Source organism: Herpailurus yagouaroundi, unplaced genomic scaffold, assembly GCF_014898765.1.
Source record: "Herpailurus yagouaroundi ecotype Mexico unplaced genomic scaffold, PumYag 295, whole genome shotgun sequence".
Classification (NCBI taxonomy): Eukaryota; Metazoa; Chordata; class Mammalia; order Carnivora; family Felidae; genus Herpailurus; species Herpailurus yagouaroundi.
The window spans coordinates 548,307-572,629 of record NW_024412512.1 but is presented as its reverse complement, the minus strand read 5'-3'; the positions used below and the strand labels follow the sequence as shown (position 1 = coordinate 572,629).

The following is a 24,323-nucleotide window of genomic DNA, read 5'->3' as shown; positions in this document are numbered from 1 at the left end:
ACCCACCACTTGTTTAGATTCTCGGCCCACGTCTTCTGGGCGACAGGGCTGCCTTATCAGGGATGGTGCCACACAGGCCACAGATGTACTTCCAGATCATCTGGTCCCAACACTGGTTCCTTCTGCCCACCTGGGGGAACCCGTTTAACCTGGTCACACAAGCTGTCCGGCCGTTCCCCGTACTGCCTTCTGCTGTGGATTATAAACACAGCCACCCACAACCCAAGAGAGAACAGCGAGCAAATCAAAACGCAGAGGAAGGAAGCCCGGAGGTGGTGGTAGTGGCCGCCAGGGGGAGGGCAGGGAGGCAGGAGCGCCTTTCCATTCCGCTCCCTCCCTCCCTCCCCCTCCTGGCCGGCCCTCAAGGCCCCAACAGAGGCGCAGACACTGTGACCACTGTCACATCACATATGCAGCAGCCAGCCAGCTTCACACTCTCCTGCTGACCAGGGTTCCCACCTCGACCATCCCCCCCACACTGTCCATCAGTGAGCCAAAGGGGCCACTGCCTACCGAGGAGTCGTCCACCCTGGTCTGTAGGGCTTCCTCATCATGGAACAAATCTCGACAGAAAATACTTGAGGGGAGCAGGGCTGGGACCCTTCATCAGACCCTAGGGGCTGGCGTGACCCTGCCCCTGGAAACCACATGAGACCCAGACCCGGACAGACAGCACGTGAGGGTCACCGGGCCGGCGTGTGCAGACGCAGGAAGGGAGCGTTCAGGCTGCGCAAAGCCTCCTGCTGGTCGTGGACTTCACCTGTGGGCACGCACACCCCCAGGACCGGACAACAAGGGAGGAGGAGCCCTGAAGGGCATGGTGGCTCCAGGGGAGACACTGCCCTGGACCCAGCAGTGACCACCTGTATGGGCTGAAGCAGGCCCAGGGAAGGCCTGTGGCTGCACCTGTGGGATTTCGGTTGAAGGATCCAGAGGCACAGAGGGGACACAGACAAGACCGCACAGAACCTGCACTGGTCACGGGGCCGAGGTCATTCATGCGGAGCCCCTACCCACAGAGCGCTGGGCCCTGCTGTTAAGCGGGGCCATCCCTGTGTCCACAGCAGGAAACCAGGGCCACCTGCTGCCCAGCACGGGCCCAAATCACGCACCACCTGAGCCTCCGACTGGTGAGCAGGCCCAGCCCCACGGAAGGGAAGGAACAGTCAGACTCGAGACCAGAAAAGGCTGCGTCTTTATTGGCCGAACGGGCTACTTGAGGGGGATGAAGCGGGACGAGTGGGTGGCCCCTATGCCGGGCCTGCCGTGCTTCACCGGCTTGTAGGTGATGGAGAACTCGCCCAGGTAGTGGCCAATCATCTCAGGCTGCAGCGGGGAGGAGCAGGGCACGGAGTAAGGCGACCGTGAGCGGACAGGCCCCCGCTGCCCGCCCCGCCCCGCCGCGCCCCACGGGTACCTTGATTTCCACCTGGTTGAAGGTCTTGCCGTTGTAGACGCCCACCATGCTGCCCACCATCTCGGGCAGGATGATCATGTCCCGCAGGTGCGTCTTCACCACCTCGGGCTTCTCCATCGGGGGGGCCTCCTTCTTGGCCTTACGCAGGCGCTTCAGCAGCGAGTGCTGCTTCCGACGCAGACCCCGGTTCAGCCTCCGCCGCTGCCGGGCGCTGTACAGCTGCATCAGCTGCTCGCTGGGGGGCAGGGCGCGATGGCGTGAGCGGCTGGGTCGCGACAGTCCCCAGGGTCCAGCCGCGAACGTCGCTGCTGCCCCGCACCGCCCCAAATCTGGGGAGAAGCCCCCAAGGTCAAGAGCTGCGAGCTGCAGATGGGGAAACTGAGGCAGGCGGCTACGTGGCCGGCACCTCGTGGGCAAACTGCTGCACCTCCAGCCAACTAGGCCTCTGCCGACCTGTGTGTCCCCGGAAGGGGGGGGGGGGCGGCCCCTCACGGCCCCGCTGACCCAAGCTCACGCTCAGGAAGGCTGCGGGGAATCCGAGAAGCCCGTGTCCCCGCATCCAAGCCAGACCCCCGCCACCCTGCCTAGGAGCTTCCGGCCACGTGCCAAACCCCAGCCCGTTCTAGCTTCCCGCGTTTTCGGCGGGTGTAAACAGTGTCACGAGGGGACACCAGCAATTAGGTTCGACCCAAACGTCGCTGCGCCCAAACAGCGCCCCGGCCCCGCCCGGCCCCCCTTACTAGGACATGTCCAGCAGCTGGTCCAGGTCCACGCCGCGGTAGGTGAACTTGCGGAAAGTGCGCTTCTTCTTCTGTTCCACTTCCGCCTGCGCGGGCCCGGGGCGCGGGTCAGAGGGCAGCCGCAGACTCGCCTCCCACCCCCGCGGCCGCCCTCGGGCGCCCACGGGGGCCCGCGGGGACACACGGCCTCCGGCCCGCCCCCGGGGAGCGCGGGCGGCCCCGGGTCGCTGGGGCTCGGCCGGGACACGTCTGCCTGCGCGGGCCTTCCCCGCCCCGCGTCATCCCGACACCAGCCCGGCCCGCCCCGCACCCCGACAGGCGGCGGCCCCGGAGGCTCAAGAGATGGCTGCCGCAGCAGGGCGGCCTGTCTCCGGCCTTCACGGCGCGGCCAGACCGCGGATGGCGCCGGATGAGTCGGGAACAGGCGCGCCAACCCGCGGCACTCACCATCTTGTCAGCTCTTCGGAAAGGACCGCCCCTCCGCGCCTGCGCGATTATCACGAGGTCGCCCGTGAGCCCCGCCTCGCGCCCGACAGCTCGGACGGGCTTCCGCTTTCTCGGCTGATGAGCGCGCCCTCCGCTGGCGGGAGGGCCGAGCGCAGGCGGCGCTCGCTAAGGAGACGCTGCGGCTGGGGCCTCGGACACATCGCCGCCCCTCTCGGAACCTCGCGCTCCTGCGAGCAGCAGGTGCTCCCCGTGGGTTCGGGCCCAGCGTCCTAGTGCGGGCGGCGGACAGCCGGGAGGGGCGGGGCGCTGGCTCCGCACAGGTGCCCCGAGAAGGCGGCCCTGATGGGGACCCGCCGCCTTTAACGGAGGGCCTCAGGTACAGTAGCAACCGTAGCGGTGCACTACTAGGTTTCTGTAACGTCTGTGCATGTGACGTGTATAACGATGACAGAGAAAAAGGCACAAGGAATTAGAGCTATATAGTCCTGTCCCACTTCTGGGTGTACACCCCAATAACTGAGAGCAGGGAGATTTACATGTCCACAGCAGCATGATCCACTACAGCCCAAGTATGCATCGCGGATGAAGGATAAACACGATGTGGTCCATCCACACGCCGGAGTAGGATCCAGCCTTAGGAAGGAAGGACGTCTGCCACCCGCCGCCACGTGGACGGACCCGCAGGACACTGTGTGCAGTGAGAGAAGCCAGACACAGAAGGACACGTCCTGCGTGACCCCACTCACAGGGGGTCCCCAGAGGAGTCCCGTCCACAGAGACAGAGAGAGTAGACGGTGGGAGCCAGGGGTGGGGACTCAGTGTTTCATGGGACAGAGTCTCGGTCTGGGGAGATGGAAAGTTCTGGAGACGGGTGGTGGGGGCGGGTGCAGGACACTGTTGGGTGTGCTTGATGTCACTGAGCTGTGCACTTAAGGGATGGTTACAACGGCAAGTCTTAATGCGCATTTTGCCACAATAAGGAAACAACCAGGCGCCTGGGTGGCTCAGTAGGTTAAGCGTCCGACTCCTGATTTCGGCTCAGGTCATGATCTCCTGATTCTGGAGTCGCAGCCCTGTGCCGGGCTCTGTGCTGACAGCTCGGAGCCTGGCGCCTGCTTTGGATTCTGTGTCCCCCTTTCTCTCCTCCCCTGCCCTGCTTGTGCTCTGCCTCTATCTTTCAAAAATGAATAAATGTAAAAAAGTTTTTTCAAAAAGAAAAAAAAAAAAAAACATATGGTAAGCTCTAGAACAGCCTCAAAGAAAATAACTCAAAAAGTATGACAAAAAAATCATTAAAAGAACTAAAACGCTACCTTAGGAAATACTCATTTAATGCAAAAGCATGAACAGAGAAGCGTAAGAACAAAACAAGGCACACGGCACAGAGAAAAAGCGAAATGGCAGGGGTAAACCGAGCACCACACTGAACACCAGGGGATGGGAGAGACCACTGGCTGGAGGGTGAGTTCCGGGAAGAGGGAGCCAGCGTGCAAAGACCCTGCGGTAGGAAGGAGGTGGGTGCTGCCACCACCGCCCCACCACCCAGCTGACTCTACGGTGCCCACGGCCGCGACTGAGGCTTCAGCCCCTTCCCGGCCCCAAGCTGGATTGCTGGGTGGGGTCTGGCTCAGACCAGTGGCTTTGTGGGGAGCCGGGGCTGGCCTGGGGGGGAACAGAAGTCTGGAAAGAAGCTGGGCCTCCTCAACCATTTCTACAATCCTGCGGGTAGAGCCAATTAAACGCTCCCAAAGAAGGGGATGTCCCTCCCTGTCTGCGATGCAGCACAAGCACGGTGTTTGAGGGCTACGGGGTGTGTCCTTCAGGGTGTGAAGGGGGCCCGCCTGTGCCCAGCAGAGCAAGGTGGGGGTCCCAGGAGCTCCTGGCCAGCTGGAAATCCGTGCGTCGTTTGCACGACGGCCTCTCACCAGGGAACCCTGATTTTACAGAGAATTTCACAAGTGAAAGGAGCTCATGTTTAACGTCGCGATGGCACGCGGCGGGGATGGAAGGCCCAGTCCTGCCGTGGCGGCACCTCCTGAGGGCAGGGAGAAGACTCTGGCGGGGGCGGGCAGGTGCGGCCCCGCAGGGGCATTTTGAGGGCTTCGCTTCGCCTTTGGGCTGAGCCACCCTCCCTGCCGCAGATCGCCAGCGGGCTGTGGGCGGGGACGAGGGCTACTGGCTGTTTCCTTCAGTACTTCATCTCCAGCCCCACACACTGTGGTGGCGCCCCGTGCATTTTGGAGCAATCCGTTCTTTTTACGCTTTAAAATCTTCATTGTGGTCTTTAGAATGAGAGAATAACGGCCTCCAAAGACCCCAGACCTGGTTCTGGGACCAGGGATCTGTCCCCTCACGCAACAGAGGGGACCTTAGCAAGGCCTGAGGCGGGGGTGACCCTGGGTACCCAGCGTCCACACGAGGTCCTCATGAGAAGGGGACAGAGACGGGCGGACCCCGCACTGCTGGCCGTGAGAATGGAAGAGGGGCCTCTGGGAGCCGGGAAAGGTGGGAGACGGGGATCCCTGGGGCCCAGAACTGTCAAAGACGATTTGTGAGCGGCTTTAAGCCCTAGGTGGGCGGTGATCTGTCACGGGGGCCCTTAGACACCCCCCACATCAGAACAGGGGAGGACTGACCCATTTGGTTCATAGCGGATCCCCAGGGCCAGCCTCCCCCAGACCCAGGAGCCCCTCCCCACTCCCACAGGAAGTGGGGCCCAGAGCAGGAAGCCCTGTGCGCAGGCGAACGGACTCCCCCTCCCGTTGGGGCTGCAAACAGGGCCTTCGCTGAGCGTCAGCCCCTTCTCACCGGGGAAGGAGCAGTCAAGGAAAAGGACAGAAAGGTCCAAATACCCAGGGCTGGAAAGGCCTGGCAGACACCTGGTGGCCGCCGTGGGACGCTGGCCAGAGCTCGGCCCTCCCCACCTCCTGGCTCAGGCTTCCCTCCCCCCTCACCTCCACCGTTGGTCCTTGAGCTCGAGGAGCCGGGGCCATCGTGCTGCCTCCCGCCCCGGCCACGGGACGGCCCCCACCCACCCGGATCCGTCCGAGCACCTTTCCCTTGGCATTCGGCGGGTGGCCGCTGAGCCCCGGGAGGTGGGGAGGGCCGGCACAGGTCTCCCGCAGGGACGGGCTCCTCCTGGACACAGAAGGGACGCACAGCCGACAACAAGGAGGGAATAAAAGCACACAACGTGGGTTTCTAATCCAAACGCACTTCTCTTTATTCAAACCAGGGCCAAACTGGTCGGTGGGGACGCCCTGCCCTGAAACCACGTGCGCGGGAGAGCGGCTGACAAGGCCTCCTTGTCCTTGCTGCCGGGGCGGACGCGGGGCGGCGCCGGCAGAGGCTGGGCGGGCGCGGCCCCCACGGCGCACCTGCGGGCGCTGCCAGGCAGGTCAGTCGACAAAAGCAAGGAATAAACAAAAAACAAAACACGCTCAGTAGACTTTTTCTGTAAGCTCCCAGAGTTTCTGGACCAACAAGCCCCGACCCTCAAAGCCAGGAGTGAGGCACTGAAACGCCCCTCACTGCCACCAGTGCCGACGGAAACCCTGCTTTAAATTAAAAAATAAGCCAGTATACATCGTAGAAAATTTCTCTTAAAAATCTCACAATTTGTAAATGTATATTTTTTCTTTAACATAAAAGTTTACAATATACGGTAAAACAAAAGGCTCAGGAAAATAATTTCAAAAAAAAGGAAGAAAAAGAAACCTGAAGTTTTGAATTAAAGCTGAAGACATTTTTTTTAAACCCTGTTGTTGAACCAGTGACTTTTTTTTATTGTGCTGATGGGTTAGAGAAAGAAATATGTTTAAAAACTTCAGTCCAGACACCCACAGCCGCCTCCAAAAGCCTCTCGCCCCCCTCCCCCCAACGGTGAGCCGCTATTTTTCTGCCAAGTTTGTGATTGTCACGAGTTCACAAGTTTTAAATCCTGGGTCTCGGCCGCCCTGACGTCCACACGGCGCCGGCCAGCTAGCGTCGGTACGGGTGGAATCCTTGCACGTTGTGGTTCTGACCTCGTCCAAAGCCACTTCCGCCGGCGGGGGGGCCCCCCGAGCCCGGCACTGAGGGGCCCCCATACGAGGGGGGCTGCTGGCTGGGATCTGAGAAGCCCTGTCCGAAGCCGGCCAAGTCCTGTCCGTAACCTGCAGGAAAAGAGCCCGGTGAGCTGCGGCGGGATGGCAGCTCTCGCCCTAACGGCCAGGGAGCGGTCCGTGCCCGTGGAGCCCATCCCGACCCCCCGCAGGGCCCTGACCACAGTCTCTGTGCAGAAGGAAAAGCAGCTCGGAGACCCGGAAGACCCCACAGCCTGTCCCATCCGACCTCGGCCTCGCCTCCCCACCCAGTCCCGAGGACCTGGGGTTGGGCCCTGGCCACTGGAGACCTTTGAGCTCGGAAATGTTAAGAGGACCCGGCCCCCGGCTCAGTAGACTGAGGATTTCTAAAAAGTTTAATCTTCAGTGTGATGCACCCAGGTGGCGGACCGGCGGCGCCCCCCCCACGGGGTGCAGGCAGGGAGCTCAGGCACAATTCCCAGCGATTAAGAAATGCAAGCCTAGCCCAGGCCCCTCCCTCCAGGGTGACCCCCAGACCCGAGACAGTCCTCTCTGCAGAGCTGATCGCACCTGGGATCTTCCCTAAGACCGACGGGTGTGAGGAAAGACTGTGTGCCCAACCCAACGCCAGGCGTAAGTGACTCTGGGCACCGTGCCTACAGAGCCTGCCCCGGGCGGGCCAGGGCCCTCCTCGGAACAGGGCCTAGAGCCTGCAGCTGACCTCAGAATGCGTGGGAGGCACTCTGGAAAGGGGACCGGCACCAGCCTGCACGCCTGGGGTGAAGGCGTGCCCCAAGGCCCCCGGATCCCCAGTAGAGGGTGCACATGGGGCGCCGACGCCTGCTGCCCGCAGAGGCAGAGCTCTAGGGCCCACGGGGCTGTGGCCAGTTGAGATCCTCGCCCCGGCAAGGGCCCCGTCCCAGAGGGCACCGCCAGGTCCACCCCCGCCCAGGACGGCAGAGGAGGCCGTGCCCGCTGCCCGGTACAGGCAGAGTGGGGACCGTGGATGAGAAGGTGCCACCTACCTAGGCCACATCACTGCTCAGCCTGACCATAAGAGTGTAAACAAAGTATGGGCCCGAAGCCTGACGGGTCTTGAGAATAGGTAGCCAGGCCTGGCAAGAGACGAGACCAGGGTGACTACCCCAGGGCAGCCTCGGCAGCGGGGCGGGGCGGGGCCACGCTGGCGGTCAGCACACACACCCCCGCCCGGGGCTGCTCGTGCGCTGGACACGTGTTCTGCTGGGGTGGGGGGGGGGGGGGGTGACAACCCACGCACTCAGGGACCGTGGCGTGGCACGGCGCCAAGGGGCCAAGCTGCTGCGATGCCGGGCTACTGGGAGCAGCCGGCCGAGAACGGCAATCGAGAGCAAGAACAGCCTCACGCGTAGACACTGAAGTCTTGGGCGAAACACAGTGTGAACGACCACGTGGGAGTAGCAGAGCCCCAGGCGAGGAGACGTGGGCCGAAGCCATGGCTCCCACAGGAGCGCCAGGAGCCCCCGAAGCCCCAGAAGACAGGCAGCCCGCCTGCGTGGCCCCGCACAGGTGGCAGGAGGCCCAGGGTGGAGGCCCGCCCTACCCAGGACACGGGGCCCAAGCCCGTCCTCACGGGCCCCTCCCACGCAGGCCACGGGCCACCACCTCGTAGACCCCGGGCTCAGAGGCACCTAGTCCACGACCGGCCCCTCCAGTGAAGCATGGTGACGCCCTCGCCAGCGCCCGCCACAGACCAGAGCCACGAGCCCACGTGGCCAACAGGTGCCCTCCCTGCACGCTGCACTTGGAGAACGAGACCAAGGAACAGTGCCTGCTGGGGGCGCTCCACTGAGCCCGTGCGCACCATCCTCCTGGGGGCCTGGTCACAGCCGCAGGCTCCCCAACCCACAGGCCCTGGGACGCCTGCCGCTCACGCGATGCGTTTCTCAGACAGCTCCCTAGCAAAACCCCAGGAAACCCAAATCCTTCTTTTCATTTTGCCGGACGCTCTCTGACAAGCCCCAGCAGAGCGGGCCTCCGTCACAGACGCTGGCAGGGAGGAAGGCGGAAGGTGGCGGGGCCAGATCCCCGGCCCCAGGCCTCGAACGCAGGTCTCCAGCGCGGGCGAGAGTTACAGCCACTCACCGTACTGGCTGTAGGGGAAGTCTGGCTGGGCCGTCGGGGGCTTGCTCATGTCGGGGGCGGCCTGAGACGGAGGCGGTGGGAAGGCCAGAGGTGCTGCCCCTGGAGTAGCAGGTGGAGGAGGGACCCCAGGCGGGGCAAACTGATCCGGCGGTGGAGGCGGCGGCCCGTAGCCAAAGCCTGCGCGCAAACAGGAGAGGAAGACACACACACACAGTGCACGACCGCGGACCAGCCTACGGGAGCTGCCCGCGCCATTTCCTGCCGAGACGCACCAAGTGGCCAGGTCCCGGGGATGTGCCCCAGCTGGGAGAAGGCAGCATGTGGACTAGCGATGGTCTGGAAGGCTGGGGTGCCCGGGTGGGCCTGGGGCAGCCTGTCACCGCACCTCTGACAGCGAGTGTCAGGCAGGAACTCCACAGGGAGTAACTGCACTGAAATACTCTTGAAAAAACCAAAACCAGTTGCCTAACAAAGCACAATCTGTGCTCTGAGAAGACAAAAAGAATCACAGTGAGCCTTTCACGAGGGCGGGGGTCACGCCTGTCCACACTCTGTCCTGGGGGGCTCCAGAAAACCGGTTTCTATCCACCTGTGTTCTTGTTAGAAATAAAAATCTGGGGCACCTAGGTGGCTCAGTCGGTTAAGCGTCCGACTTAGGCTCAGATTATGATCTCACGGTTTGTGAGTTCGAGCCCCACATCAGGCTCTCTGCTGACAGCTCGGAGCCTAGAGCCTCGGATTCTGTGTCTCCCCTTCTCTCTGCCCCTCCCCTGCTTGCACTGTCTCTCTCTCTCTCTCTCTCTCTCTCTCTCTCAAAAATAAACAAACATTAAAAAGAAAAAGAAAATCTGATGTGGTCCGGGCCACGGGCAGCCGTGGAGCCCGAAAAATGTGACTGACCCAAGCCTGTGGTGCATCCCAAAAGCAGAACACGTGTGGGCGCCCAAGGTCTTAACGGGAAGACCGGGGGACAGTCTGTGTGGGCCGCAGGGCAAGAGCAGTGGCCAGCCACACTCGATCAGGTGAGGGTCTCTTTCCTGCTGAAGACCCAGTCACCAGGAGGGGCCACACCCTTTTCTTTTTTTCCTTTAAACCCCGGGGCGCGGGGGGGCGGCCGCAGAGAAAAAGAAGCAGGGAGACAGCGCACACGCACGAACAGGGGAGAGGGGCAGAGGAGCAGAGGGGACAAGAGTCACATGCTCAACCGACTGAGCCACCCAGGCGCCCTGGCCACACCCCTTCCTACCAGGGACGAGCACTGAACCTTGCAGGCCTGCCAGCCGCCAGCCGCCCGGGCACAAAGCAGAACAGAGGACTGAGACTCCAGCTCGTATGCCCTCTAGCCCTTCGCTGCTCTGTTACAAGTTACAAGGCCAGGTCCAAAGGCCCCGTGCTGCGACCGCTCGCAGGGCCCGCCCCAGTGACGTGGCACGCTCATCTTGGACGACACAGGCGTCATCCACACGGCCCTCCGAGCAGAGGGGCGTGGACACGCGGCACCCCAGCCCCCCTCCTGGGGCCCACAGGACTTACTGAACTGTGGAGGGGCACCGTAGCCCTGTGGGAAGCCCTGAGGAGGGGGGAAGCCTCCGGGAGGGGTGGACACAATGTAAGAGGTGAACGGTGGCGGCGGTGGGGGGGCTCCTCTTCCCGCAGGGGGCGGTCCATAGCCACCTGTAACACAGGACACAGAGGTGAGGGACAAGGGCGTGGCACACGAGGCTCCGGGCCGCCCTGGCCCGCCGCGGGGCTGCCCCATTTCAGACCCTGTTCCTTCTCAGTTGCCCATGATGAGGACTTACCGATTGCCTGTCCGGCTGGTACCCACATTCCTAAACAGGAAAACAGAGAGGGTGGTTGGTGCCCGTCAGCTGAGCCCCGCTCCCCCCGACAGCACTGGCTGTGCCGGTGAGAAGCCCTTCTGGAAACGCACCCGAGGGGCCTGGCGTCCTGTTGCACTGTGGGCACCAGGGCGGGATGTCCCAGCCCCGAGGAAGGCGTCAGAGGAGCCCGTGGTAGACCAGGAGCACAGGCGTGACCCCCAGAGCTTCTCCAGCACCTGGGTATGGGGAAAGAGCTGCCGCTCGCGTCCTGCTTCTATGGGACGGGGGCTGGGGTGGGGGAGGGGCTCCCAAGAGAAGCCTGTTGGGTCAGGTGGCCCCGGCCCTTCCACAGAACCCACCAGAAAGGGTGGGAGGAACACCCACAGATCAGGGGCTGGGAGGCACAGGTGGGACCTCAGGCTGGGCGGTGGGGGCTCGGGGCCGGCCACCAGCCGAGCTGGCGGGCACGCGGGATAACTGGTTTTCTAGGGCTGTGTGTTCTTTGGCAATAAAGAATTTTTTAAAAGACGACTCTGTGAGCCCAAAGAGGGGGCGCCAGGTGCCTCTGGATGCAGACAGGCCCACCTGACCTTCTGCCCCTCCTTGGACACTAAAGGGCGTAGAGGCTACCAGATCCTGTCCTGGAGCCCCTAGGCACCCCAATCCTTCTGCCAAGCTGTCCTTAAACACTCTGCTGACCCATCACGAGGATCTGACAGCCCAAGGAGCAGGAGCAGGAGCAGGAGCAGACCGAGAGGGTGAAGGAAACAGGACTCTGGGGCAAAAGCCCCAGTCTCCCTAAGAGCATCTTATCTGGGCCCCCGAGAGGGCCAGGCCAGGCCCACTAGAGGGGGTGATGGTGACAGTGACGGACTCTCAAATCCACCAGGTCCTTCTGCCCATCCCCCTACCCCCAAGGCACTGCCACAGACCCCGGGGACAGCAAAGGGGTCAGCACGAGGCATCGAACTACTCCCTCAGGCCTGGGAGGCCCTCCTCCAGAGCACAGTACTTGGAGTAAAGATGCTCACTGCCCTCTGCCAACTACGGTTGAGACTCATCTGCCCAAACCACAGACGGGGACTCGGCTACGGCCCAGACACACCACCGTCCTCCACACGGACCAGGTGACGACCTGGAACCTGGCCCCTTTCCGGTCTGCGTGCCGACCAGAAGGTGCCCCTCTAGGGGCGCGCGTGCTATCGGGGGACCAGCATGCAGCCCGCATGCCAACCTGCTGGGCAGGAGACCCTGGGGCCGGACGAGCAGGGAGTACCACCTGTGCCTTCGTGGACCCACCACCCCACGGGCTTGGGACCCCGGCCCCCCGAGCAGAAACCCCTGAGGCGGCCACCCGGGGGCCCGGCCGGTTCTGGGTGCTGGGGCCTCACCTTGTGGGCCGTATCCTTGCTGCCACGTGGGTGGGGGCTGGCCTGCCCAGCCATTAGCAGCACTGGGCACGACCCGGCTGCCCCACTGGCTGGCACCTGGCTGTCCCGGCGCTTGGCTTTTGCTGTCACGTGGCTCGGCCCGTTTAACTTCCACCTAGACAAATGGAGCTGTGGTTTAGGGAGATGCCGAGGGTCCCGGACCCCCTTCCCTTCAGACACACCCTTGATAACTTATGACTACACTTAGCATCTTATTATGACTTAAAACTAAAACTTAACTATAAACCTTAGGCCAGTATTCTTTTTTTTTTTTTTTTTTAATATTTTTTTTTTTTTTTTTTTTTTCTTTTTTTTGCTTAAAACATGTTTCTCAGGTACAACAGATGCAACGTAAGACGTGTTAAGCCCCACCCGCTGCGGGGCACCGAATGAAGGCCAAGAACCCTCAAGAGTTCTGGGTAACAAGGGGTCTTTCAGTGAAGGTAAAATGACAGCTTTCTCCTTCGGTGGCCTCCTCATCCCAGGGACACAGAGATCAGGACCGCCCGAACAGTCACAGCCCTCTCCCCGGGCCTCCCAAGGGCCCCGGCGTGGCAGGAGCCCGCCGCTACGGAGCACGTCGGGGAGCAGCCGGGCCCACACGCACGAGGCCTCTCTGGAGCCCACCCGCCCTGCCCTGTGCCGTGAGCTCATACCTGAGAAACACAGTTGGTTTCCTTAGGTTTTTTATTTAAAATGTCTAATGGAAGATAAGGACTTACCTTCCCCAGGCTAACGCTTAAAGAATCTCAATTAACTCAAAATAATGTCAGAGGGAATGGATGTGATAAAGAGAATCTTACATTACATCTAACAAAAAAAGTAAACAAACATGCAATAAAATGGACATTTGAATCAGTAAGCAATCTTCATACTGTGTTAGGTCAGCAGCCCAGGACCCTTCCTGTCGGGTGTTGTCAGGAGCCACAGCAGTGGGGGGGGGGGGGGGAACGGGGACCCAGAGGTGCCCTACCTTAGTGTCCTACCTGCACTAGGCGCTGTGGCCACCACACAGCTCCCTCCCTTCCGCAGCCTCTGTCCCCCAATTATAGGGCTGCCTCGGCAGTTGAGAACCTTGAAATTTTGTTTTTTTATGACAAGTTTTAATGAGAAGAGACAATAAAGCCACTTGGAGTCCTCCTTGGAGTCTCATCGTCTGATGAGCTAATAAGCGTTATGTATTCAAAGTTCCATCAGTGGCGCCCTAAGAGCCCTTCCTGTCTAACACACAGGGACTGGGACAGAGGCACAAAGACGCCACGTTCCTGGGGCCCCAAGGACACTCCACGGAGAGGAACAAAATCCCCGGTAGCTCAAGGCGATGTGACAGCAGGACCAAGGGACCCTTTCGAAGAACTCCAACTAACGAGTCTTCACGCACCCTCCTTAGGGGAATTTGGTTCCTGCTGACAAAGCGAAGCAGCCCTCGTAACTTTTGTTTAAAAACAACGTCTACTGTCCTCCTGTGGGAACGTGGGTGCAGTCACTCACCCTATTGCTTCTAACTGGAGGGGGACCCCAGGCCTTTCTGGAGGGACCCCCACTAAGGAGCCAGCCCGCCAGTGAAGGTCGGGCCGTGGGGACAGGGCGAGGCTGGGGGCTCCCGCCCGTGTGCACCTTACTGTACAAGTTGAGCCCCACACCGAGAAGCCACCTCAGTCTCCGCTCTGTGCTCCGTGCAGACCAGACTCAGACACCGATGCGTCCTACAAAACCGGGGCGGGGACGGCCGCCTGGAGACGGGAGCAGATCCGTGCGCTTATCGGCCTTTCTGCCCCTAGAGCGGGCCCAGGCTCCGTCCAAGTTTTAAATGTCACGGTACCTTCAAGTATTGAACGCGGACTCCTTTGCACTTGTGTTCGTAACTGGCATGCGTCCTTGAGATCTGCATGCAAATTCTGAACTAAAAGCTTCAATGGACGTCGGAGCGAGACTTGTGTGTGCTCGCTCGGGTTCAGACAGAATTAAGCCTGCGACAACACCTGCACTAGCCTCCTTTGGATGCACACAGCTGCGCACGCGGCCGTGCTTATCAACTTCCGGGGAGCGGGCTGCGGGGCTGGGGGGGGGGGCAGGAGGGGCAGGACCCCGTGGTGCCTCATTGCCCGCACGCTATCTTAACTGACAAAAACAGCCACGGCCCCATCACCAGGCCGGGGCTTGGTGGCCGAGGGAACGAGGAAGTGCCGGCTTCGTGGCACCCACGTGGCCCGCCGGGCTGCACAGAGCAGGTTCTGAAAGGCCCGAGACGGGAGTCCTGCAAAGCCTCTGCTAACGCTAAGGGACCCCATGCTGCAGAATTTCTACCAGCGATTTATTTGAGTGAGCACCCCCCACCACAGCTCCGAGCCGCCCGCGTCCGCGGCAGCAACACAGTATGAAGACGGGACAACCAGAGGTCACTTGACTGCACGGAGGTAAGTACTACCGAGAGCATGTGCTTGGGGCCGGAGTTTCACAGTAAGTGACCCAATTAAAAAAAACCAATCCTTCAGGATGTTTACGTCTCTTTCGGTTTCACACGGAATCGGTTTTCAAGGGTTCACCGCCCCCCACGTTACGGGGCGGCTGAGACAATCGGAATGCGGGACAGACATCTGAAGGAGTGGTCACTGAAACCAAGCCTGAGACAACCTGCGATTTCACTGGAGGCCAGCCCACCAGCCCCCCCCCCCCCCCCCGACGGAGCCCCTCGGCCGGGGCCCACCCCGCCCACCGGTCCCAGGGGGATCCAGAGCGAGGGGTGCCGGGAGCAGAGCCCCTCGGGCAGGATGGGCCCCCAGCTTTGGCAGACCCCCCCAACCCCCCCCCCCCGACTGACCCAGCCCCCTTTACCGTTAAGGAATCTGTGTTTCCAGTGAAATCCCTAAGTTGCCTAAGACTTGGTTTGGTCTTAAGGTAAAATAAAACTACAACTACACACTTTTTTGCCCATGATGTCGTGAAAATGCATGTTGACAGCCTGGTCCACTGATTGTTCGTCCTCGAAAGTAATAAATCCAAAACCTAGCCAACGACGAAGAGTGAATCAAGGTAGCAGGGCGTTGTGACACAAAACAGGGTGATGAACAGTATCAGGGCCGGGCCGAGGGGTCGCCCCAGGGTTTCAGGAAGCCGAGTGTGTGCGGCTGCGGTGACGCAGGCGGGGCTCCGTGTGGAAACACAGGGGGAGCCACGGGGGGGGGGGAGGGGGAGGGGGGAGAGGCCGTCGCGGAGCGCGGCAGCCCGAGCGGTAAGACGGCGGGCGCCGGGCCGGAGCCAGAGCGCGGCGGAGGGAGCCGCCGTGCTCCCCCGGGGCAGGGGAGCGGGCCGAGAGCTCCGCCTCCGTTGGGGTGTGTGTGTGCCGTGGGTGCGCGTCTGCTTTTCTGAAACCCGGGATTCTCCCCCTCGGCTTGCAATTTGCTTTGCAACTAGTGCTGACAGCAGCCATATATCGTTCTAGCGCGTTAAACAGAAGTACGGTCTCTACACAGTTAGTGCCTCGCTAAGCTTATCCAACGCTGTTGGGTAAGCCCAAGGAGTCCTCTCGAAGTAACATACGTATGTATACAGGTGTCTATCTGTACGTATCTACTTAAGTAAAATACACAAAGATACAGGCCACAACGGGTTCCAGCAGGTCAAACTCTGCTGTCAGCAGCAAGAGCGAGAGGCACCGTGTCATCAAAGAGAGAATTTTAACGGGAAAAAAATTTAGCATTTCCCAAACACAAGAAAGTGGCAGTATAAACGAAGTTTGGTTGGTCTGGGTGAGTGTGACCGCCCGGCTAACGTGGCACGTCTGGTCCTCGGTCGACTGCACTGTCTCCCCCGGGGCCCGTCTGCTCTGAGCACAAAAGGACGCGTGCGGCACAGAGCTGCCAGAAGACGCCGGAGAACAAAAGGCAGCTGAGGGGAAGGGCTGGCAGCCCGGACTGGGCAGGAGAGGGGCGGGGGGGCGGGGCCGGGGCCGATGGGAAGAGCCTGGGTCGGGCCTGTGCAGGGGAAAGTGCCGCCTGCCGCCCAGGCCTGGGCTGAGGAGTCAGAGTGGGCAGGGAGGGGGAGTCAGGGAGGAGCGGCCAATCCCAGGGCCCCTCAAGCGGATGGAGGAGGGACTCTGAGCTCTGAGGCTGCGGTGGCTGGAGCTGGACCAGGTGGGACTGGAGACAAAACCTTGCTGGAGAGGATGGGGGGGGTGGGGTGGGGGAAGACAGCTCAGAAACTTGGATGAGGCCGGAAGAGAGGGACACCCAGGATTCGGGAGGCTTCTGTGTCTGCACACGCGTGTGCCCGAGCGTGACTATGCACACACTCACACAAGAATCTGCACACGGCGTGCGAGAAGGAGCGGAATCGCGGCAGCGGGACGAGGACGAAAGACAAACAGGGGGAGCTAGAAGCTGGAGCGGGGAGACGCCGGAGAGGAAGGTGTGAGGCGAGCAGAGGCAGCGGCCGGGACCAGGGGTGGGGGGGTGGGGCAGAGTCAGAGTCTCGCTGTACCCGGTGAGACACATGCAGAATCCCCCCGGACACGGACAGGGCTAGTGTCTTAAATGAGCAGAGAGGGAGGAAGGAGGCAGAGCCTTGGAAAAGACCTAGGAAGAGGAGAAAGCGGGATGGGCTCTCTCGGGCGCCCCCGCCCAGCCCACTGGGGGCTCCTGCGGTCGCTCCCACCCTGTGCTGCCCTGTGCGGGTCTGGGTGCTCGCAGGGACTCAGAGCCTGATGCGGAGGAGGGCAGCGTGAGCCTCCACGGGAACGTGGGTCCCAAGGCCAAGCCCGAAGCGCTCTCCCCACCACCTCCTCCTCCTGCCTGCACCCCCAGCCCACGGCAGCTCAGTGTGCTCCCTGGGCCCAGGGCCAGGCCTCAGGGGACCGACCAGGGGTAGAAATCTAAGAGTAGCCCTCAGGATTCCACGTCCTGAAGTTTCACAAGACCCGAGGCAAATAGTGGAACACAACATGGGTGATGAACAGCAGGTTTAAAAATTAACATTTTCCCAAAGTGCAGGAGTGTCTGCAACCACAGGGCTGGCGTGGTCCGTTATAGCGCAAGAGGCGGTGAGTCTTGGGTAAGGAGCCCCGGGGCGGGGCGTCTAGGGACGCATCTGTCTGTCAAGAGGCGACATCACCACTGAGGAAGCGGACAGAAACACACTGAAACTTCGTTTACACCCCACTGGAGCAAAGCCCGTTCCCTCCTCTGACTGCGGGACTGGCCTGTACCTGTGTGATATAATTTAGCACCTGGAGAAGAGAAATCTAAAGAGATATCGTTAATCACAAACAATTCACAGAGAGAAAAGGAAAAACAACTTACTTAACGTTACTGTACTTTACTATGAGACACTTAAGTACGTCACTAAGCATGTATGTCTACGTTAAAATTAAGCTAAGACTTAACAGCTTAATCGACATGAAGTGAGGATACGTCACTTATCATGGAGGAAGAGAAGGAAGGAAGTTCAAATGGCAAACTATTCTCCAGCATGGCGGGCGCATGCTGCGGCGGCGCCGGCTCAGTGCGCTAGGGGGGCCTCTGACGGGGCTGGGGCGCAGGCTGCACGGCGCCCAGACTGGCAGGGCAGCTCACACAGCCGGTCCAAAAGCGGTGGATGAACCAAATCATACGGGCGGGCAGACAGCAGCAGCCACAAAAAAAAAAAAAAAAGAAAAAAAAAAGAAGAAGAAAAAAGGGGGAAAAAAAAAAAGAAAGAAAAAAAGGAAAAGGGGGGGCACAGAAACTGGGTGCCCGCTGTCCCAGCCCCAGGAACCTCATGGGGATGCATTGAGGCAGCTCCTCACCCTCCTCCCGCTGCCCCAGTCTTAGGGGAACAGGAAACAAGAAAAACAAAAAAAAAAAAGCATGGGATGAGTAAAGTCAAGTCACATTCAAGCCGAGCTGGGGCAGACCTAGCCTGACGCCATGGAAGAGGCCTGCCGGGGCGGGGCGGGGCGGGGCGGGGGTGGCGGGGGGACTCTGAGCAGGACGCGGCCCTGAGCGACGAGCGCACCATTTGAAAAAAAGCACCGATCTTTCTGTACACATTTAAAAACAGAAACCGTGTTAAAATTCGTGTCAAGTTGTAAAAACTTCAAAAGAACGAGCCAAAAAAACCCTAGGACGCCTGACCTTGGGAAGCAGACAGGCTGGGGCTGCACAGGAAGGGCCTACGTTTTAATCATGTCTCCAAATCATCCTTCTCTGAGGCAATGCTCGCCACCACCACCACCTCATCGTGAGATAGTTTGCCATCTGAAGGGGAAGGTCAAGGACAAACTTCATCTCTTTTACCTCGAGGCCTCTGTTTCTCTGCGTCGTAGATCATGACCACTTCTGTGACCTGCAAGAGAGACGGTGTTCGAGAATCCGGGTGCCACGGGCGGCCACGAGCACATCTGGCTACCACAGAACTCCCGAGGCAACGGCAGCTCGGGGCTGCGTGCGGACACTCCCCGGGGAAGTCCAGAGGCCCCGAGGCCGGCCTTAAGGGCTTTGACGCCCGAGACTCACGGGACCCGAGACAGGAAGCACAGGCCACCCCTGCCCCAAGTGCTCACGCGGAGCCACCGGGACACCAGGGACCCGGCCCCGCACTCCAGCTGGAGGGCAGGGGGTGAGGACCACGGCGCGCCTTTCCCTTCGCAGACAAGCCCAAAGGCTCAGGCGCCAGGATGGAAGGGCCCGCGTCCCGGTCAGCTCAGCTCAGCCCTCCCTGACAGACGTCCACCAGGACGGCATCTCTTCTCTCCCTGAGCGCACAACGCCACACGCTCTGGCGCCCTTCGTTCGGGGCCCGGGCCCTTGGCACACTCAGGTGCCCCCCCGACAAACAGGCAGTAGGGAGGGCAAGGGGACGGCCCACCAACAGGCCCGTCGGGGTCCGGGGTGACCCCACGCCTTTGCTTCGGGTGACTGGGACGCCCCTCCTCCTCCCCCCACGAGCCTGCATGCTGTCCGTCTCCTCTTCTGCCTGCCCTACTAGAACCGAGCACAAGTGATGCTAACCCCCCAGGAAGACTCTAACGGATTTCAGCCTCTTCCAGGAACAGAACCGGCCTGGGGAGAAGGTCTGCTGTCACTGAGGAAAAACCGAGCAGGTGACAGGTTCAAGGATCTCTCACGACACCTGGCCAGGGTATGAGTGCCCGGCGGCCCACAGGACGCGCGAGCCGCCGGAGCAGGGCAGCACAGGGCCCGAGCCGGCGCCCTCCCAGATGGCAGGGTCTGCACGGCTGCTCTGAGGACCTGGGCTAGAACATTCCTCCCGTGATGAGACACAGAAGTCTGGCTCCCACCGCCAGACCAACCCCCTGCTTCTCTCCAACACTATCCTAGCACCCTACACTGTGGCACCTCCAGCTGACCGGAAGGGCCTTTCGGGAGGTCGGCCTGGCGAGCGACTGTGCGCCTGGAAAAGCCGCACATCCCCTCTCCTGGGCTCGGGCCCGCTCTGGGGAAGACACAGGCCCCGAGGAGACAGCTGCCAGGCTTAACCTCTGTGGACACTCGGCTCCACCACTCCCGCCCCGCCCTGCCGTGCTCCGGCCCAGAACAACTCACCACTCCGAATTTCTTGAAGTATTCCCTGAGCTCTGTCTCACCGCAATTGTGAGGGATCCCACCGACAAATATCTTATTTGATTTACTGTTATCGCTCCTGGGTCCTTTCTGCTGTTTCAAGAGGGAAAAAATGGTTAGTCCGTGCAGGGAACCCTCACAACCCTCTCTACAGTGCGTACGTGAGCTACACTCGGCATTGGTTTTAGGAACCAGCGAAAAGCCAGACCCAAACAGTCCAAAACCCCACCAAATCCAAAGAGCATCACAACTGGCAAGCCATTGTAACTTTTCCATTTTCCCAGGGAGTCCCAAGGTGACAGGGACCCGGCAGCACGGGCACCACTGCATTCCCCATGCGTGTGCACGGAGCGTGTGGTGGGTCCCGTGCGTAATTATCCCGAACGACAACGGCTGTAAAGGGTAAGGCTCTACGATCTGAAAAGCGAGGCCTCAGGAGGGCAAGGTGGCCGTGATGATGAAGACAGCTTTCCAGGGTTTTAGTGGGTGACCGGAGAGGACCATGGGAAGTCGCAGTAACTGGGAAGCCACTTGCCTCCACTGACCCCAGCGATCCCTCCCTCTCTGCAGACGGCCTCACGCCTGGGAGGGAAGCGCTGGACTCCAGGTGGAGGACCAGACCTCAGCCCCTACTCCTAGGGGGCTGCCTCCCCACCGCATTCCTCACATGCCCCTCATCCTTCGTGGCCACGGGGCTCCCAGACTACGTCGTCCTAGCCGCTCTGGACAACACGACTGAACTCTGGGGGTGGGCGAGGTCTCACAGGTCCACACAGGGGTCAAATGCCGTCAAAATGCGGTTACCCTACATGACCGTTCCGTCTTAGTAAAGAACACGAGTAACCAAATGGAATGTGAACGTGGCGGCCTCGGTTCCAGTCTGAAGAGAAGAGGTATGACAGCCACCTGTGGAAGAAGCCCAGAGCCACGAGTGCACTGTCTGGACACAGGTGGCCCTGGGCACCACGGCTGCCGCTTCAGCTGTGGGGGCGGGTATCCTGTGGGAGGACGTGCTTACAGGAGCTGCACGCTCCAGAACTTAGGAGCGGGAGATACAGAGAGGAGACAGAAACACAGGCAACTTCAGGGAAATATTAACACTTGATGAAGCGAACGGATATACCTGACGTACTACTCTTCCGATCTTTCCGTAAAGTTCCTGGAAAGTTTCCTGATAGGAAATTGGGAAAATAAAAACTGTTTCAAGGGTCTGAAGCCCTTGTCTACAAGCAGCAGTTGGACTCTGCTAGAAATTCAGGTTCTCGGGCCCTGGCCCAGACATGCTGATCAGATATGTGCCCTCTGCCTCCGGCCCGGCTCTGGCCAGGCCTCTCTGCTAGGACAAAGGCTTCCTGGATGACAGTCTTCTGAGACCTGCTGGGTGGTGGAAGGGGAGGTACAGGTGACAGTGGACAGAGGACGGGTCTGCTCCAGTTGGCCAAGCACCAAGGGCCACACGCCGCTCAGAGAATCCCTGAGGAGCCGCCACACTGGTGGATCCTGACTCAGTTGTTCAAACAACTGGCAAGCAGGCTCTCGGACGCGGGCAAATGGCCCCTTGCCCCTGAGCCGCAGCACCTGGGCAGGCACGGCCGGCAAGCAGAGGGGGTGGGGGGCAGGTGCAGAGGGCGCTCTGACACGGGGTCCCCCCCTGGGGCAGGCGCAGAGCCACCACCAGTGAGGAGAAAACGGGCCGTTCCGGATCACAAACGGGTGCGAGCAGTCTTTTTCCTCCCGCTAAGACAGACTAGTAAGAGCACTTCTCTCGGCTAGGAGATGAACAACGTGCGCCATTGGATGGATCCGAGCAACCCTCGGCTGCTCAGATACCGAACTGGGCCTCTGTTGCTCTCAATCGTAAGGAGCAAAGACACCAGATCAGAGGTGCGTATTTCCTTCCGACTGTGGCCACGAACGCACACGACACACCGAGAGGCCACCTCACCCAGCCCGGCCCCTTACCCATCCTTCCTTCGGCCGTGTCCTCTCCGGCTGCATCCCCCGAGGTGTGCATGGCTTTGGGTCGATCTGTAGAAGTTTCAAACGAGCCCATCGTGAGCACGAAGCTACTTCCTCCAGAAAAGGTGCCGGCACGGCCAGCAAGCACGTGCCCCCTGTCAATTCACCCCAAGTCCACGACCTACTCCGTCATACAGCCTCAGCCCGGAGCTGCAACCCCTTAAGTCAACCCCGCTAAAACACCCCTTGGCGTGAGCACCTCTCAAGCCCAGCGGCAGACGCAGCTGAAGGGGCCACGCACAGCAGGGCCGGGGCGGGGTGGGGGGTGGGGGGGATATGCGGGTGGTAGACTGAGGGAGGACACTTACGTTTCGGCCGTCCAGTGTGTGTGGTCTGCTGGCCAGCACCGTCCCCACACAGTTTGGGTCTTTAAATTTGACAAACCCAAAGCCTCGAGACTGGTTGGTGGTTTTATCTTTCATGATCACACAGTCTACAACTTCTCCATATTGGGAAAAGTAGCTGCGTAGAGTCTCTGCTCAGAGATTGGGACAAAAACACAGACACACACACCAGAGCGTTAAGCACAGTATCACAGCAGGTGTGTAAGCACACACGCACACGTGCTCCTGGCCCTTCAGGCTGACCTGGGAAGTGCAACCAGCAACTCTTAAACTGGCACATCAGTGGACGGGGGTGGTTGAAGACGGAAAGGGCAGGAGGCCCCTGGGGAAGGACTGGGGATCCTAGACACGGACGCACATGTGTCTGCGTGAATTAGCGGGGGTGCGACTGACAACGGCAGTGGCCAAAGGCAATCTGAAAAGTGAAGTGTGAGGGGAGCCAGGCGGCCACCAGGAACGTCGACTACCACAAGCTGCTTAGGGCCCTGTACGGGGCCTGAGCTCGGCGACCGCGCCAGCAAGCCTGCAGACCTCCACACTCGTCTCCTGCCCTCCACGTCCCTCCCCTACCTCTGCCAGGACTCCAGGACGACTCCCGGTCCAGCGCCCCTCCTCCCCAGAATTCAAGACAGTAAGCTAACCAAGAAGGAAAGAAACCCTTCCCCCCCAAAAGTAGTAGCGAGACACAAATTCACACGCGTTCACGACCAAGGGGAGGCACGGTGCCTGGCATACAGGCGGTCCCCACCACCTACCTTGGGTGGTGCTCCAGTCAAGACCGCCCACGAAGAGCTTCCTGCAATTCAACAAGAACACGTTTAGGGTCAAGATAGTCCTTGCCTCAAACATGTCAGCCACCTGCCCCCTCCTCAGATGGCAATCCACGAGAAGCTGGTGGAGACGTGCCTACATGTGCCGTGCGATCGCGGCAACGACGTGTGTCCACCGTGGCCACCGCCCGGCCTTGCCAGGTGTAGACAGGAAAGACGACATCAAGACCTACCAAGACGACGGGGAGCGAGGGTCACGACGCATAAGCAAAGACGACACGTCCAGAGCCACACACCGTCACTGACCAAACCGGTGAGAAAACGAGACCTTGCAAAATGCACCAACAGGAGCCCCCAAACCGCAGAGGATCTGGGGTGCGGTTACGGGGCACACTTCCCCACTGCTCTTGCAGATACTGTGGAGTTAGAAGTCGGGTCTGAAAGCACACTCAACAAACCAGAGCGGCAGCAGGGCTGGGGGCTCTAGGTTACAGCCTCAGGTATTGTCCACATGGTCGTGAGCAAGGACCCACAGATCACTCAGTACTGAAACCCTGGCCCATACTTCCTGCCCCAAGGCAGCCCAGGCTGGAACCTTCAAGAGGAATCGCACTATCACCTACCTGCCTCTTCTGCACACCCCACCTCTAGCAGGGTCTAGAACGCCAACAGGCCACAGGGTGGTGTCCACCGTTCCCAATGCCCCCGGGCTGGCCAGGCCTGGAAACTGAGGCACTGGGGCACGTCCCAGGACAGGCCAGCGTGCTACAGCTACTCCAGCCCTTACTGGGGCAGAGCTCACACGTATCTCCAAGACCCACAGGCCCCTTCAGGCACCGCTCGGGCCCCCCACGAACCCAGAGAGCGGGTTCGGCAGAGGAGGGGCTTCAACTGCAGCGGTGGCGGCTCTGTGCTGCTGGCGTCCCCCAGGAAGAGGGGGCATGACCGCTGTCACCCTCAGAGTGGGACCTGGATGCCACCTGATTGGTCTTCAGATGCCAGCGGGTGGCCAAGGCTCAGTCCGCATCTGGGACGCGGGGCTCCGCGGTCCCAGCGTCTGCAGCTGAGCGCGACTTGAAGACAAATGCACTCCGGAGCAACCAAGAAGGGCTGCCAGACAGGGTGCCCCATCCTCCACCCCAGGACAAACCCCCGCGTGCCCGCCCTGGGCTCGTTCCTACCGTCCCTGTTCTCTGAGAACAGGCAACTCACGCACGGTGCGTGAGAAACCATTCCCACCACGAGACAGGTACCCAGTGCCAGCCTCAAAATGCCCGCAAGCCGGCCGCCACGGTCCAGGGAGGGGGGCACCGGGCAGGCACATCTGGCCGAGGCAGCTCCGTAAGGGGCAAGTTTCAGGGAACGTGCTGATCAAGCAGCAGGGGGAGGCCTCCATTTAGGCCTCATTAACTTAAGTCCGTGTCTCCTAGTACCCTTCAGAGCCAGGCCAGGCTCCTTCCCACCTCCAAACGCTCCCAGGGGAGGGAGGCCTCCCCAGAGGCCCAGGGCGCTGCCCAGAGCAAGCCAGGACTCAGGACGGCCCGCCCTCGCAGGGCCCGGCGCCCAGCCGATGAGTGGCTGCAGGC

At 60.7% G+C, this 24,323-nt stretch overlaps 2 protein-coding genes across 4 annotated transcripts; both read right to left on the bottom strand.

Annotated features, from left to right (window-relative positions):
* Window positions 1-1,176: 1,176 nt before the first annotated feature.
* On the bottom strand, window positions 1,177-2,692 carry RPS15 (ribosomal protein S15). Its single transcript, XM_040461581.1, has 4 exons — window positions 2,605-2,692; window positions 2,158-2,243; window positions 1,418-1,652; window positions 1,177-1,326 (listed from the first exon to the last, which is right to left on the bottom strand). Exons 1-4 carry the CDS (start codon window positions 2,605-2,607, stop codon window positions 1,213-1,215), a joined length of 438 nt encoding a protein of 145 aa, XP_040317515.1. The 5' UTR covers window positions 2,608-2,692; the 3' UTR covers window positions 1,177-1,212.
* A 3,110-nt stretch (window positions 2,693-5,802) lies between these two features.
* On the bottom strand, window positions 5,803-23,580 carry DAZAP1 (DAZ associated protein 1). 3 transcript variants are annotated; one of them, XM_040461814.1, is made up of 12 exons: window positions 22,971-23,565; window positions 22,723-22,763; window positions 21,932-22,098; window positions 21,567-21,632; window positions 19,587-19,694; window positions 18,318-18,366; window positions 14,969-15,051; window positions 12,007-12,160; window positions 10,595-10,624; window positions 10,326-10,466; window positions 8,793-8,969; window positions 5,803-6,758 (listed from the first exon to the last, which is right to left on the bottom strand). In XM_040461814.1, exons 1-12 carry the CDS (start codon window positions 23,000-23,002, stop codon window positions 6,586-6,588), a joined length of 1,221 nt encoding a protein of 406 aa, XP_040317748.1. In that variant the 5' UTR covers window positions 23,003-23,565; the 3' UTR covers window positions 5,803-6,585. The 3 variants fall into 3 exon arrangements, with proteins under 3 accessions (XP_040317748.1, XP_040317747.1, XP_040317749.1); XM_040461813.1 differs by having other exon boundaries at window positions 19,587-19,697; window positions 22,971-23,559; XM_040461815.1 differs by lacking the exon at window positions 5,803-6,758 and adding an exon at window positions 7,681-7,783 and having other exon boundaries at window positions 19,587-19,697; window positions 22,971-23,580.
* Window positions 23,581-24,323: the final 743 nt, after the last annotated feature.

What these genes read in the sequence shown, in the direction of transcription:
- RPS15 (XM_040461581.1), bottom strand. An exon ending in CAGCTGCTGGACATGTCCTA is followed by an intron (nt 1,653 to 2,157) that starts GTAAGGGGGGCC and finishes CCTGCCCCCCAG; the next exon opens with CGAGCAGCTGATGCAGCTGT. An exon ending in TCAACCAGGTGGAAATCAAG is followed by an intron (nt 1,327 to 1,417) that starts GTACCCGTGGGG and finishes TCCCCGCTGCAG; the next exon opens with CCTGAGATGATTGGCCACTA.
- DAZAP1 (XM_040461813.1), bottom strand. Translation starts at nt 23,002, where the DNA reads ATGCGTCGTGACCCTCGCTCCCCGTCGTCTTG. An exon ending in CCTCGCTCCCCGTCGTCTTG is followed by an intron (nt 22,764 to 22,970) that starts GTAGGTCTTGAT and finishes GTTGAATTGCAG; the next exon opens with GAAGCTCTTCGTGGGCGGTC. An exon ending in ACACACTGGACGGCCGAAAC is followed by an intron (nt 21,633 to 21,931) that starts GTAAGTGTCCTC and finishes AAACTTCTACAG; the next exon opens with ATCGACCCAAAGCCATGCAC.